At 44.0% G+C, this 14,160-nt stretch overlaps 2 protein-coding genes across 3 annotated transcripts in view; both read left to right on the top strand.

Moving 5' to 3' along the window:
* LNPEP (leucyl and cystinyl aminopeptidase) overlaps positions 1–1,771 on the top strand; it is a 55,468-nt gene extending 53,697 nt beyond the window's left edge. For both annotated transcript variants that reach the window (XM_056513859.1, XM_056513860.1), the window contains 2 exons: positions 69–150; positions 1,115–1,771. In XM_056513859.1, the coding sequence (XP_056369834.1) occupies positions 69–150; positions 1,115–1,246 (214 nt within the window). In that variant the 3' untranslated portion in view covers positions 1,247–1,771. The remainder of the gene's footprint in view (positions 1–68; positions 151–1,114) is intronic.
* Positions 1,772–7,600: 5,829 nt separating this feature from the next.
* LOC130265236 (acrosin-like) lies at positions 7,601–10,923 on the top strand. The gene is made up of 5 exons (XM_056514153.1): positions 7,601–7,845; positions 8,159–8,371; positions 8,670–8,935; positions 9,220–9,356; positions 9,766–10,923. Exons 1-5 carry the CDS (start codon positions 7,784–7,786, stop codon positions 10,105–10,107), a joined length of 1,020 nt encoding a protein of 339 aa, XP_056370128.1. The 5' UTR covers positions 7,601–7,783; the 3' UTR covers positions 10,108–10,923.
* Positions 10,924–14,160: the final 3,237 nt, after the last annotated feature.

Below are 14,160 nucleotides of genomic sequence, written 5' to 3'. Positions count from 1 at the left end.
AATGCATGCATATACCAAAACTGCATCTTAAAATGTCTCCTAGCTGAAAATATTTGTTTGTTTTTCAGATTTCACCTAGGCTCATATACTATCCAGAATATCGTTAGCTGGTCAACTTCTCAGTTTGCAACAAAGGCACATCTACTTGAGGTTGGTGGCTCAATCTAACAGAAAGGGGTATTTTCTAGTGCCAATGCTGCTTTCATTTAGATGAAGGATGAGGAAAACACATGTTCACATGTTTTGTATATCCTTGGCACCCTGTTGCGAGTATTTATATATATATCAGTTGCTTTCCCCATTTGACCCATGCAAAATATATGCACAGACATTGGGAAATTGTATGCTAAGTCTGTGACAGAATTGCATTACAGAGTTGAAACCAGTACTGTTGTGTTTCCTGTGCACTGGAACACACTGTCTCACAAAATAATGATTTGATTTATATGTAATTTTGGTCTAGATTTTGTAAACAAGCTATGACTTCTGTATCTGTGAAATGTGATACTGTGCCATAAAAATTGCTTTATGCTGTTTTTTCCATCAACAATCCCAAAGAGTTATTGTGGAAGTTGATTAGCAGCTGAGAGTTGTTTAATAACTTTTAGAAAGCTCTGTTGTCTTCCGTATCAAGGCCTTGAGGTTAATGTACCAAGAATCGTTTACGGTTCAGTCCAATGTTTTCATTCAGATAATTTGGTAGAGATAGGTGTTAATGGTTTCATCTATAATACTTTAAGTGTTAGTATTGACAGTTACAATGATGATAGGGTGTGGGGACTTTTCCAGAATACTGAAGAGGGTTGCTTACAACAAACAATTCTTGGTCAGAGAATAGGACTCCTTTTCCAGAACACTGCATACTCTCTGTTGGCATTGTGATATGGTAAATAAATGTCTGTTTATTGGTGAAATGAGTTATTGCTGCTCTATCCATGAAAAATGCTTTCCTTGCATTTTGGGAACTCCTTTGAGAGGTTTGCACAGATACAAAGAGTTCTCAAAAATGGGTTTCCTGCAACATGTGCATAGCCTTTGCTGCTGAACCTATTTGTCTGACTAGTGTTAATTTAAATTAATATTTTCTTTTTCTTTCTTTGTTCTTGCTATGCAGGTCAAGTCTTTTTTTGAGTCAAAGTCAGAGGAGAGTTCTCAACTACGTTGTGTTAAAGAGGCAATTGACACAATTCAGCTCAATATCCAGTGGATGGAGAGAAATTTGGCAAAGCTACAAGAACTGCTGTAGTGCATATAATACTGTGCTGTGTCAGCCATTTAGGAGCTCTGTGAGCAGTTACTGAGTTTCATTTGCAAAAGCCAGGGTGAAACCAGGCATCACTGCAACATTGCACTATTAAGGAATCTAGATAGCTCAGGGCATGTCTCAGATAAATTTTTATTTTCCTTGAAGCATTTTGAGCAATATGTAAGTATTTACCCTGAAACTGTTTTCATCTGTAGACCAAACATCTGCACAAATGATTAAATATTATTTTATAAGTGGAACTTACGCTGTTTCCTTTGGAGTTGTGTTACAGTTTCTTGGCAGTGGGTTAATACTGACAGGTATGAAAGAAAGCGTTACCATGAACTGTTACTTCTTTGCAGACTGCTCATTGAGCAGTAGATTTTTTTCTTAATGCGGAACTGTGTGTGGTTTCCATATTTGTAGGTCTAGAAGCTGTTGTGAAACAGAATTGTATTTCAGATATGTAAGTAATAGTGAATGTTATAAAGTTCAAGAGGTGAAATAAATACAATTATAATTCCATTTAAGTTTGGATTTTTTATTTTCATAGTGTTCTTTAGGAATTACACATAAAAAAAATAAATCTTATGCTAATAGTACACAATTTTAGATATAGAAGTGGCTGGATGGTAGTATGGAAAAGAAGAAACAGATAGCAAAAACAGGTGTTTTAGACATGGAATTTCACAGTGGTGTGACTTTGGAACTTCTACTCTGAATTTATCAGATAGTTTTGAGAATCTCATCATTAATGGTTGAACTTTTACTGATTTTGCTGTATTGGTCTCTGACCAACTGCACAAAATTGTATTTTTTTGGGTTGGTTTATCTCTTAGACTGATTCTGATTTGTGCCCTTTTGACTACTGACTTTCACCGCTTGTTGCAGAGGGTTTGCAGTTGATAGATTAGTCAGTCACCTCATTTTTGTAAACTTCTGGTCTTTCATTGCCTGATAACTCTCAAATCATGGTGTAGATTGTCATCATTGCTCACTCTTTAGGCATTGGTTTTGGAAAAGCTTTTAATTTAGATTTCAATGATTTATTTTTCTGCTATTGTAAAAAATCTTATGAGACAAATCCTTAAAGTCTTTTGGAGAATACAAGCCAAAACCTAATGTGCAACCTGCAGTACAGTCTATGTCTTTCAGAAATGGTGGAAAAAGCCATTTTGGAGGTATAATTGTATAAATATGCAATACATGCAAGAGTAAACATACATTTGGTAGCAAAATGAAAAGAGAAAAACGTATCTTTTGCAGATTCATGCAAGCAGATTTAGAACTGTTGTTAAATTATGGAATGAGAATTGCAATTAATATTCTTGGAGTTTTTATACTGTCATGTGTTATTATTTTGATTCATCCTTTATTTTTAATCTTTGAAATTCTACAGAAGTACTATTTCCATATTTTAATATTTGCATATATACATGTGTGTGCATGTGTGTGTATACATATATGTATCATCTTTTTCTTTCTAATCACTTCTTAAATTAAATGAGAAGTCAGTTGTAAACTTCCACTTTTCTATCCCTGCTGTTCCCTCAAACATGTTTTATTTCATCCCTGGCCATAGTATTGAGTCTTGAAACATTTAAAATCAAAACTCTGGAAGAGGATCCCATTTTCCTCCTGATTTCTACTCTGAAATTTTAAAAGTTTACTATTCTATTAAAATGCTTTAGTGACAACTATGAAACAGTAACATGGAATTGAGTTTTAGACAGGAAAGTGTACCAAGAAAATCTAGAAAGTTGGGGAGGTTTTTTTTCATTTTGCCATTTGTTGCATATGCATACATTTGTTATGTCAGTTGTAGAGGTTTTTAAATAGTTTTTCTGTTAGGGAGTCTCCAGCCCTATTAATAAGTTGTACTGGAGTCAATTCCCCCTTCCATGAGAAATGCTTAAATATAATTCTCTTTTTTCTTTGAGTGTATTGGGAATTGATGAAGACAGAAATGGCTAAGACCTGGTGCAAGGCAGATGGCCTTTGAAGGCAAGGTTCATGTTGGACATGGGCTTAGGGTAGGGTAAGGGTCAGGAAATGGGTGAGGTGTCAGTGCAGGACAAAGAAAAGAAATCCAGTGTTAGGAGGGTTGTGAAAAGGCCTCCAAGGGAAGGTAAGGACTGCCACTCCATCTTAAGAGCCAGAGAGTTGGATGTCCCATTAGCTGGATTCTCGTTAGGGCTAGTGCCAGTGTGGCTAGTATGGCTAGTTAAGCTTAGCCATAGGTGCAGGACAAAAACTTGAACTGTTCAAGCTAACCCAGGTAATGCAGGATTATGGAATTCATAGTATTACTCAGTAGTACTTAGTGAGACTACCAAGTGTAGGAAACCAAGTATTAGGGGCTGTACATAATGCAAACTTAAAGGCTGAAGTGTAATAAGCAGATGTTTCCTTGGAGGCCTTATGAATTGACTTAATGAACCAGCCTAACAATGCTAGAGGGGTGACTACAGAATTTAAACGTACAGCAGAACTTCTGAAAAAGGATGCCATTGGGGCAGGGTTGATTTGGGAGTGAAGGGCTGTGTGACAAACCAAGCTTGGCCACTCCTGGAGACGTGTGGCTCCCACATTGCCTTCAGTATCTTTGATGCTGTTTGCACAATTGTCCAGCAACATCCTTTCATTGGTGGTGTAGCTCCTCAGCTCAGATTCTGTGCAAGGACAGAGTGGCCACATAGGGCTTGATCCTGCACTTGATACTGTCTTTCACCTGCTCCTCAGCTCAAGATCTCAAACTCCTTTGCTAAAACTCGGGTAGCAAGAGGAGAAGGCTGCTCACATGAGCACCTGCAGCTGCAGAAAGTGTTTCAGAAAGTAGAAAGCAGAGCCCCAAGGGTACTGCCAGCATGAGCACTTCTGTCCCCTTGCAGCTGGCAAGCAGGATTTGCCTGGCCATTTCTTTCCACTCAGCATCTTCAGCCTCTTTCATACAGATCTCATCCAGCTCAGAGAACAACTCATGGAGGGTGTGCTGCTCATCCTTCATGGTCCTGAGGATGAACTGTACCCATTGGGATGGGGTGTCTGGGGATAGGAGACAAAACTCCATCCTGTTGCTGTGGCTATCATGCTCATATTCCAAGTGGGCATCAGATGCACGCCAGTCCAGCCATTAGTACTGGGCTAGGCCTTTACCCCTAGGTCTGTGCAGGCTGGCCCAGAACCACGCATGTTTCTGCTCTGTGTAAGAATGGACTGCTTTCTTTCCCCACACTTCCATGTTTAAAGGCAGGATCCCTCTAAGGAAGATGCATTTAGCTAAATTATGCACTTAAACTGCCTAAAAAAAAATAAAATAAAAAAGGTTAAAAGATCATCTTGCTAAACAATGCCACTTTCCCTCAGAACAACTAGCCACATGGGCCTGCCTGCAGAAGACCTCACATAGTACCCACATAGCCCCAAGGAAGTTAATGAGTGATGTGGATTGTTAAAGTAGTAGTCCTGCTCTGTTGGAGAGAAGTCCTCCTCTTTCTGATGCTTCCAGCTACGGGGTTCATTATGCCAGTGACTGTGCATGACCAGTGGTGTCTGCACATCCTTGCACAGGGTTCAGAGGTCTGCAAAAAAGTGGCACTTGCTCTTGATATTGGGGAGCCAGCTGATGCAGAAACCACAGTTAAATGAGTGCATCCATCTAAGGAGGAAATACCAACTTCTCTTAAATTCATTTTCCCTGTATCTCTCGATGGTGTAGACCTGTCCTTTCTCCCAAGTCCATTCTGCTCCAGCTTTGCACAAGTGCTGGCAACAAATGTTCCTGAAATTATGAAATTGCTTTTCATATTTCAGCTTTGACTGGACAACTCAGATTTGTTCATGACACAGCAGGTTTTTAAAAATCTTTGAATGGCACAGGATTACAAGATCAAATCAGCATCATGATAATGAACTCAAGAACAAAAAAAAAAAGGAAAATCACAGACTAACATCTGTCTAGCCATCACATTATAGGGAGCAGGCTCTGTGAAAAATCAAACTATGAATTATCCAGCTCTGTGGTGAAGGCTCACAGCAGAACCTTTGGGGAGGTTTTCCCCCTTGGTTAAAAGGCTGTGATACTTCTAAAAGCCTGTGGACATAAATGTGCTTATTCGTGTAGTACCATGGCATTTGCTGCGCATGCACAGTAAGACTGTGCAACAGGCATAGGGACTTTGTGCAACGGACAAACCCACAACAGTGGTGGCCCTTCTCAGGATCTCAGCAGAGACTCCCCTTCCACCTTCTCATACTGAATATTGACCACATTGCTCATCATTCCCTAGTTAGTTGCTGCCTCTTCATCTGTATAGCAGGGGGAAGGTACAAGCTGGGGCTGGGTGTGCACAGCTCTCTTCTCTCTCTACCCAGGCATCATCCACCCCTGTGTCCATGCAAGTCCATAACCATCACACCTCAGCATGGCTTCTCCTCCAAGGCACAGTTCTGAAAATAATGGCTTGCAGTTTTTCCCATACCCATATAAAACAGCCTGTAATATCATGTATATTGTATGCAGTGGGAATCTAAAAATATTTATAACAGAGGGGGAGGCTGAGCGTTTCAGATTAAAAATAAATTTCCTGCCCTTCTAATGGGGTAAAAGAAGGAGGAGCAATGGGGAGGGGTGTATTTCCAAACTGGAGGAAGTGTCAAACCCCAAAGCAAATCCAAAAACCCACAGATTTGACCACAGCAACTTTCAGTGTCCAAAGGTGACACCTGCAGGCCTCCCTAGATCATACTTGGCCACAGGACATGGCCATCAGCAACAAAGGCCCTCAAGAACCTGCAAGGGTGAGACCAGCCACACGAGGTTCAGGATTCCCTTGGTGCAAAGACACTTTATAGGGGAAACCTTTATCCTCTTCTTATTATCTTCTTTTCTCTTGCTTTTTTTTTCTCTTTTTTTTTTTTTTTTTTTTTTTTTTCTCTTTTTTCTCTTTTTCCCCTCTTTTTCCCTTTGCAAAAGCCAAGGCCTAGAGTTCATGCCCACTTCGCCTGAAATACCACTGCTGGCACTGCCTGAAGAACATTTCTGCCTTAAAAGCCAAAGAACTACAGCAACAAATCAAAACAAATATTTTTGTTTCATTTTTCCCATGTAAAGAAGGCAGGGGAAGGGGATTACCAGATTTACTGAGTTCAAAGAAATAAAAACCCAGCCTCATCTTGTACTCAATTTCAACTGCAGCTTGGAGGTGGGAGCCTAATGCATGCTAGGGAAGGACTGATTGGCACCAGTTCAGGCTGCAGCGGAGCACAACCTTTCCTTCTGGGGCAATGCCTTCTGATCCAAAGGAAGCCTCAGTGCCAAAGGCCCACACTGTCCTGCCCACACTCCTCCTCCACATGTGCACAATGGCTGATGGTGACCTAGTTGCTGTAGAAATAAAATGGCCTTTAGTGGCCTTAAGAAAATATATTTTCACAGGTAACTGTGTTTGCAGTTCCACTCATTCTCCTGTGCGAGGCAAGGCCTCCCTGAGCTGGGATCTCCAAAATGAAGCTGAGGGCAGGCATGTCAGGCACACAGGGAAAGAGTCCCTCCAAAGGGCCAGAACTGTGTGCAGTCAGAGAGGAGGGCAAAGGTGCAGTGGAGTAAAGGACTGCAGGTCCTAGGGACTTCTGGGTCTTGGGGACAGCAGCTGGCAATGCAGTGTCTTAGGCTGCTGACACCTGGTCCTTCTGTGTGTGTGCTGTATAGCACACCAGGGAACTTGAAGCTGGACTGTGGGCAGGAACCTTCTATCTTCTTGGTCCTCCCTGAACTTCATCAAAAGAAAGCTAAGAAAATTGGAATTTGGTAATCAAAGAGAGGAACTTGGCAGCCAGTCCCATGAACAGCTGCTGTACCTCTCGAAATAGGGGTAAGCTGTTTAGCAGTCTAATGGAAGCAACTAAATAAACAGGCTCAACTGTAAAGGGGCTACAGCTTCTTGAAGGAAAATTACTTTTAATTAGGGTTTTTCATAGTTGGTTTCTAAACAACACTAAAAGAGCTTGATTCATTGATTTTTCTGTCTCAAGCAAAGCAAATGAAACGATGTCACAAATTGTTTTTAAAAATCAGAATGTGTATTGCTTTTCATTGTTGCTGCAAATTCTGTAGGAGTTTTGGATGAGAAGCAAAATCTTGTATCATTGTCATGGTACTGGCACAGTTTGCCTGGAGAAGCTGTGGATGTCCCATTCCTTTTGCCATTTGAGGCCAACTTGGATGGGACTCTGAGCAACCTGGTGTAGTAGAAGGCATCTGTGCATGGCTGGGGTTTGGAACAGTCAGTCCTAAAGATACCTTCCAGTCAGACTGTTTTGTGGTTCTATGCCCCTACGTTGGCCCTCCCCCCTGGCTCCAGAGGCCAGCTCCATGCCGACAACATGGAACCGGTCCCTCTGTGACATCAGCCCCAGCGCCAAGGGCACTGCAGCGGTGCAAATTCTGTGGGCACTTAGTTGGCAGCTGCCTTGGAGGTGACAAGTCCTCTCTCTCTCTCTCTCTCTCCTTGCTGCTGACTTGGGTCTCTGACAACAATGATTTTGTTGTGCACCCTCATCCTTCTGGCTCTGTGTGGGCCTGCATATGGCGCCTGTGGGTAAGTAGCCCCAGGCTCTGAGGGGCCCAGGCAAAAGCTTAGGGGGTTCCCTGAGGATGCCTGCCTGCCACCTGTGGCCATACCAATTTCTAAAACGCTGGGTGGGAGTCTCAGTTTATGACCAGCACGCAGGCTGCTGGCGCCACTTGTCTACAGGACTAAAGCAGAAACAGGCAGACATACACGCTCCCCAGGAAGTTCCCTGGCCATGCTAGCTTTGCAACCATGGCCTTGTGGGAAGGGAAGCTTGCTGACCTTCAGTCTGCAAAGCAGCAAGCTTTCTCTCAGGACAGTAATGACTTTCTGCTTGCAGGAAGACCTGTGGACTCCGGCCCATGCCTCCTACATTCAGCTCATCACGCGTTGTGGGTGGCACAAATGTCATGCCAGGCTATGGGGCCTGGGCTGGCCTTGCCAGTGTCCGCACTTACTTTCAACCGCCGCTATCTATGCACAACTGTGGAGGGACCCTCATCAACCCGAAGTGGGTCCTCACAGCAGCCCACTGCTTTGACAACGTCACAAAGTAAGGAGGACCTGGGTACAGGGATATCCCCACAACACCAGTGTGTGCTATTCCCATCCCATTTCCTCGCAGTCTGCCTAGTGCCAGGACACTGCAGGGCCCAGCTGAGAGACTGCTCACGGAGAGGACTGGGCTCATGGCCACTGCTTCCTAGCAGCCTCCAGCTTAAATATATCGAGCCTACTTTTGCTCTCTGTAGTGCTGTTTTCCTCTCTGCCTCAGGAAGCAGAAGGCAGGGAAGTGCTGGGCTGTCACAGCACATGACTCCCTCTCACACTTCTCTCCATCTGCCTTCCAGTCCGATCAGGGAGTGGGCCGTCGTGCTTGGAGGTACCTCGTTGGGCCAGATAGGCCCTGAGGTGGAAGTGCACCGGATTAAGCGGCTGATTATACACGAAAAATATAATTTTGAATTAATACTTCACGACGTTGCCTTGCTGGAATTGGAGCGTCCAGCAAAGTGCAGCTTCACCATTCAGCTTGCCTGCCTGCCTACTCCTTCAACAAAACTGCCGGAGCTGACTAACTGTTACGTTGCTGGCTGGGGTGACAGAATCGTAAAAAGTGAGTTCCCATAAAGGACCTGTGTCCTGAGGGCAAGCTTGGAACACCAGGGAGAGATGGCTGGGGCTTCCTGACAGCAGAGGTCAAAATGAAAGCTGGGTTGTGGGATATATGGTTCTGGAGAGATGGGCCTGACCTGCTGCCCAATGCCAGACAGCAGTGACGTAGCACTCCAGCACCACTCTAGAAGCAGAGCCAAGCCCTAGGGAAGGACTTCAACACACGGGCAGGCCAGGAGAATGAGCAAGGAGCTGCTGGGAGTTAATTTCTTTCTCTGCTCACAGCTGCAGGTAATGATATCCTGCAGCAGGCCAAGGTCCCGTACGTGGATAGGAAGACCTGCAACAGTACCGACTGGCTGGATGGGCTCGTCAATGATTTCCAAGTGTGTGCTGGGCAAGGCGGCCTTTCCACCTGCCAGGTAGGAGCATGCTCTGAGTCCCCCAGCCCCCAGCAGTATGGGCAGCCCCACCACACCACCCAAGCACAGCCCAGCACCTGCTTCCCCTGGCCAGTCCCTCTCCCACCCCCAGCTCTGCACCACTTCTGGAGCTTTTGCCCCCTTTGCCATCTCTGGGTCCTTGCTCGGTGAGGTTGCCAACCCTGAAACATCCAACCACAGGGGAGACAGAGAGCCCCACCTTACAGGCCCTCAACCTTCTCCCAGTGGTGTCAAGGTTCTGCGGGTTCCAGCACTGGAGCAGAGCCTTGCTCTGCCAGGAATCCAGTTCTCCAGCAGGGGCTGGGGGAGTAAAGGATGAGTAAAGGATCCAACTCTTAACTGTTGACAGGCACACAAATGCATCTTAATCCTCTCTGCTCTGCTTCAGGGTGACAGCGGGGGGCCTCTTGTCTGCCAAGATAAGAGTCGTGGCTTATACTGGCAAGTTGGTGTGACCAGCTGGGGAATAGGCTGTGCTAGATATAAACGGCCTACAGTCTTCAGCTCCACTCAGTACTACTACAACTGGATCCGGTACAAGACAGGAGTAAGTTTCAATGTTCCAGTAGTTACTCCAGCACCAGCACCAGCGCCAGCCTTTACCTCAGCCCCTCTGCAGACAGTAGCTCCAGGTCCAACACAACCCTGTCCATTTCCACGTGAGAAGCTGCTGCAATTCTTCAATCTGCTGAAGGATATCTTGCGGTACCTAAAGGGAAAAATATTTTGAAGACCAGAACGGACCAGCTGCAGTTTGGGCTGTAGTGGACTACAACCCTTTCATTCTGAGTTATATTAATTTGAATTTCATTAAATTGAATTAAATTTTGAATTGTAAGCAAAAAAAAAAAAAAAAAAAAAAGCACTTTCTGCTTTGAGGATATTCTGTATCCAAATTTTAGAAAATTCTGGCTTGATCATTGCCCAGGCAGCCCTGAACTCAGGGATCCCTTCATCCTCATCTAGGAAGAATTTGGCCTCACACTTCTTTTTGTACAGATCAGTGCTTTCCCTACAGATATTGATACATCTACAGTGGAAAAGTAGCATCTGGCACCTTAAGTCTGCAACAACAAGTGCAAGAAGCACAACACTAGGAAAACAAGAGAAAGGAAAAAAAGGGGTGCAGATGTTGCCCTGTCATTAAGAATGTGAAGCCCTTCTGTGTCCTAAGGGTGATTTTTGTCCCTATCAGATGGTTACTGGGTTTTTTGACCAATGTAGAAACCCAAGCAGTAAAGCGTTAATGCATTGCTGTGCCCTAAACATCAACAGCCATCAACTAGGCAAGTTATAACAGGATGTGCCTGGAAAGGGGAGCTATATGAAGCACCATTCTGGAGCTGAATTTCCTGTTACAGTCCATAGTGATTACACAACATAAAGGACAGTTTAAGTGCAGGAGTGGGGTTGAGGAGCAGGCAAGACCAATAGAGGGAGAATCAAGACCACCAAAAAACCCTCAAAGCCCCCCAGCCCATTTCCAGAAAGGTCCAGAATACTGGGCTGCACATGCTAACTCATTTACATGAAGAGTGAGGAACCTAATACCTATAAAAATGTACCACCATAGAGGCTGGGTGGCAATCTTTTGGGACCCTGAACACCTGTTGGCTGGATCAATGCTGGACTCAGGACTGTGAACTTCCTTCCTCTCCCACCTGATTTCTTTTTCCCTTCTTTTTCCCTCTTTTATTCTTTTGTTTCTCTTACTATTAGAAGATAGTGGCAAAACATATACCAATTGCCATGCTGAGTGTGTAGTTAATAACTTGTGAGGCTTTTTTGGACCCTTTTGATTTTTGCCATTCCTTTTCATCCATGAACATCTATGGAGAAATTAATGTGCAGACAACACTATGTACCAAAGGCAATAGTATAGATTTTATTTAACAGTAAACAGTGAAGAAGAGAGAAGATAGGAATAGGAAAGAGAGGAGGGCCAGAGGGAGAGAAAGAGTGAGACCGTTTAAACAAACAGCTAACACCACAGCCAGGTTAGATGCAGAGCTGGACCCAGGCACAATCTCTCAGCCTCCTGGATAGAAACAGCTGCCAGCACCTTGCAGCTGTTCCTCAATCTTCTTTGCAAGGAGACACTCACCAGGTAAGCAGGGGCTGGCAGCACCCTCGTGGTGGCTGGCAGTGAGAGCAGTCTTGTACACCCTGTGTCTCTGTGGTCCAGATGGGTGCAGCAGGGCATCTCACCCCAGAAGAGCTTATCTGTTGCTTTTATCTGGTGGAATAACAGAGCATCTTGCCCCAGCAGGACATACCTATTTCTTGCTAATTGGTGAAAAAATGTGAAACAACAAGCTGTCTTGTAGTGAGTTATTTTTGCACCATGGGAGTAATACTCCCAGCTGACAACAAACATCTTGCTGTGGAAGTGACATCTGGAAAGATAAGCTGAAATTTCTGACTGATGAACACCTTACCTTACAAACTAGAAAAGCTACACCAAATTTTCACAAAGCGGGAAATGTCCACAAATATGTGGGATTTTCCTCCAAAGTGAGGATGGCTGATTTGTGGTTACTCCTCTGAGGCTGAGTGAAAGGATTTGGTGTACACTATCATCATTTCAGTGGTATATTACATCTGATTCCTAATCTATATTATTTCTTTTTCTAGATTTAATATAGATACAATGGTATTGTGTACTGTTTTATGTAATCTACTAGATTAACTTTTTGTTTTATACCATGTAGTAAGTAACTCCTAAGGCCTTGTTTCAGTTTTCTGCTGTCTGTTCAATAAATAAGTCATTTTATAAATAGACCTGATCTGCCATCCTTAGAACTTGCAGGCCAGAGTGATTTTAGATGTGGACCACCTACATTTCAGGTGTTGCCAAAAATCTGAGTTTAAGGCAGGGCTTGCCTGAAGCTCTGACTTGACCTGTGACAATGGGGAGGTCATGGTCCAGATGCTGCAGCCTCTCCTGGAGGAATATACAGAACAGCTGGTTGATGGCACTGTCAATTTCATTGTGGGCCAATGCAATGAGGAGGCCCAGAGGCTGCTGGGTTCCCATGCTGCTGGGAAGGAGGACAACAGCCCTGAGGCCAGTTCCTGCTCCATCAGCTCCAACTGCTCCCAGGGAGGAACTCCTATGTGGCATCCATCCCCTGCCAGCAGCCCTGCAGGCTCTGACATGGAGGACCAGCCCAGCAAATCAGAAGCTGCCCTCTGTGCCCTCGTCATCCTCCAGCCATCTGTGCCAATTGGTACAGAGCAGGTGAAGCCCCAGAAAGAGCAAAAGGAGGTGGTGGTGGCAAGTTCCTCTACCCAGGATGTTGCTTAATGTCAAAAGAGAAAACTCTTTCAACAGTCTTGAAATAGTAAAAAACCCCCAGGTCTTCCTTGGCATGGTCATGGGCACACCTGGCACAGGATTAATAGAATTTGTCCTGGTTTGAAGAACAGGTGTCTGCCAATGAAGGCAGAAGCTTCTCTTTGAAATGGAGAATATAAACCCCCTCCCTCCAAATTATTATAATTTTGAAATTAAGGGGCTCTCAGGCAAAGATATGGGAATTAGGAATAATAGTTTTTTACTAGGAAAATTAAAATAGAAATACAGTATTACAAAGAATAGAAAATTAAAATAAAAATACAATTTTACAAAGAACAATTACAAAACAATGACAGAGTCAGAATACAGTCTGACACCCTGTCAGTCAGGGTGTTGGTAGCAGTCCCATTAAATGGTGGCTGCAGTTCTCCTGCAGTGGCAGATGTGGTTCAGCTGGAGCAGTGCTCCTGTAGAACAGTGCAGTTTTCCTCTGAAGGTCCGGGGATGGTGTGGAAAGGTCCAGCTTTCCTCTGGAATCCAGTGGAAAGAAGGCATCTTTCTGTCCAAAATCTTGGATTTTTATCTTGGTAGGAAAGGCTTGGCTCCTCCCCTGGCTGGAGCATCTCCCAGTGGGATGATATAATTTTATCAGAGGGACTTAATGGTCCAGCACCAGATGATATCTTCCTGGAGGGAGGATGGGTTGTGGAAAAGATAAAGATGATTGCCTCACCTGGTTTTAAAGATGGCCCATTAGCAGATAATATGTGCCAGAGAGATAAGGGTCACTGCCTCACCCAGCTTGAATAGATGGTGATAGAATACACATTTCTGGTCACATCCTGTATTGCAATTCAAGACACAATTTTTGTGAGTTTAACAAATTAGAATATCTAATAAATATTATCCAATTAGAAGAGCAGTTGGTTAGGTAATTTCCCCCTTGGTTATACCCCATCGGAGTTGTTCCAGGATCTTTCTTGTTATGTCTTCTAAGTTCTAGTGGAAAACACAATGTCCTTGCTTGACTAAAAAGCAAGACTAAACAGCATTTCACGAATGTGTTAGAAGCTTAGCTTACTGTTCTAAAATGTAGGGGCAAAGGGTGGAAAAATACTGGAAGCTATAATCATGTATTAGTAGTCTACAAATCTACAAATATAAGAAAAACTGATAGAAAACAAAAATCTCAAGGCATGAAGAGCAGCAGCCACTGCTCCACCACTCCTTGTCAGGGCTAGGAACACTCTCACAGGGGGCCCTGGCATCCCCCAAAAGAAGAGGGCTGCTGGCCCCAGGATTCTACCTGTGCAAGCAACCCACTTCCCTGGCAGAACTAAAACATTTTTAGATTGGAAAAAGGAAATACATTATTTCTCTCACACAGTCGCTGGCTACTGCTTTCTCCCCCTTCTGGTGCCTTTTCCCTTCCCCTCGTGTCCCACTGTGGTTGGCACTTGCCTGTTAGGGAGGCAGGCTATTGAA

The sequence above is a fragment of the Oenanthe melanoleuca genome, chromosome Z (assembly GCF_029582105.1).
Source record: "Oenanthe melanoleuca isolate GR-GAL-2019-014 chromosome Z, OMel1.0, whole genome shotgun sequence".
NCBI lineage: Eukaryota > Metazoa > Chordata > Aves > Passeriformes > Muscicapidae > Oenanthe > Oenanthe melanoleuca.
The sequence above is the reverse complement of the archived record's forward strand: the minus strand, read 5'-3'. Positions and strand labels throughout refer to the sequence as shown.

Excerpts from the sequence above, each read along its gene's own strand:
- LOC130265236 (XM_056514153.1), top strand. The coding sequence starts at position 7,784 with ATGATTTTGTTGTGCACCCTCATCCTTCTGGCTCTGTGTGGGCCTGCA. Across the intron at positions 7,846-8,158 it reads CCTGCATATGGCGCCTGTGG|GAAGACCTGTGGACTCCGGC; the intron begins GTAAGTAGCCCC and ends TTCTGCTTGCAG. Across the intron at positions 8,372-8,669 it reads TGCTTTGACAACGTCACAAA|TCCGATCAGGGAGTGGGCCG; the intron begins GTAAGGAGGACC and ends TCTGCCTTCCAG.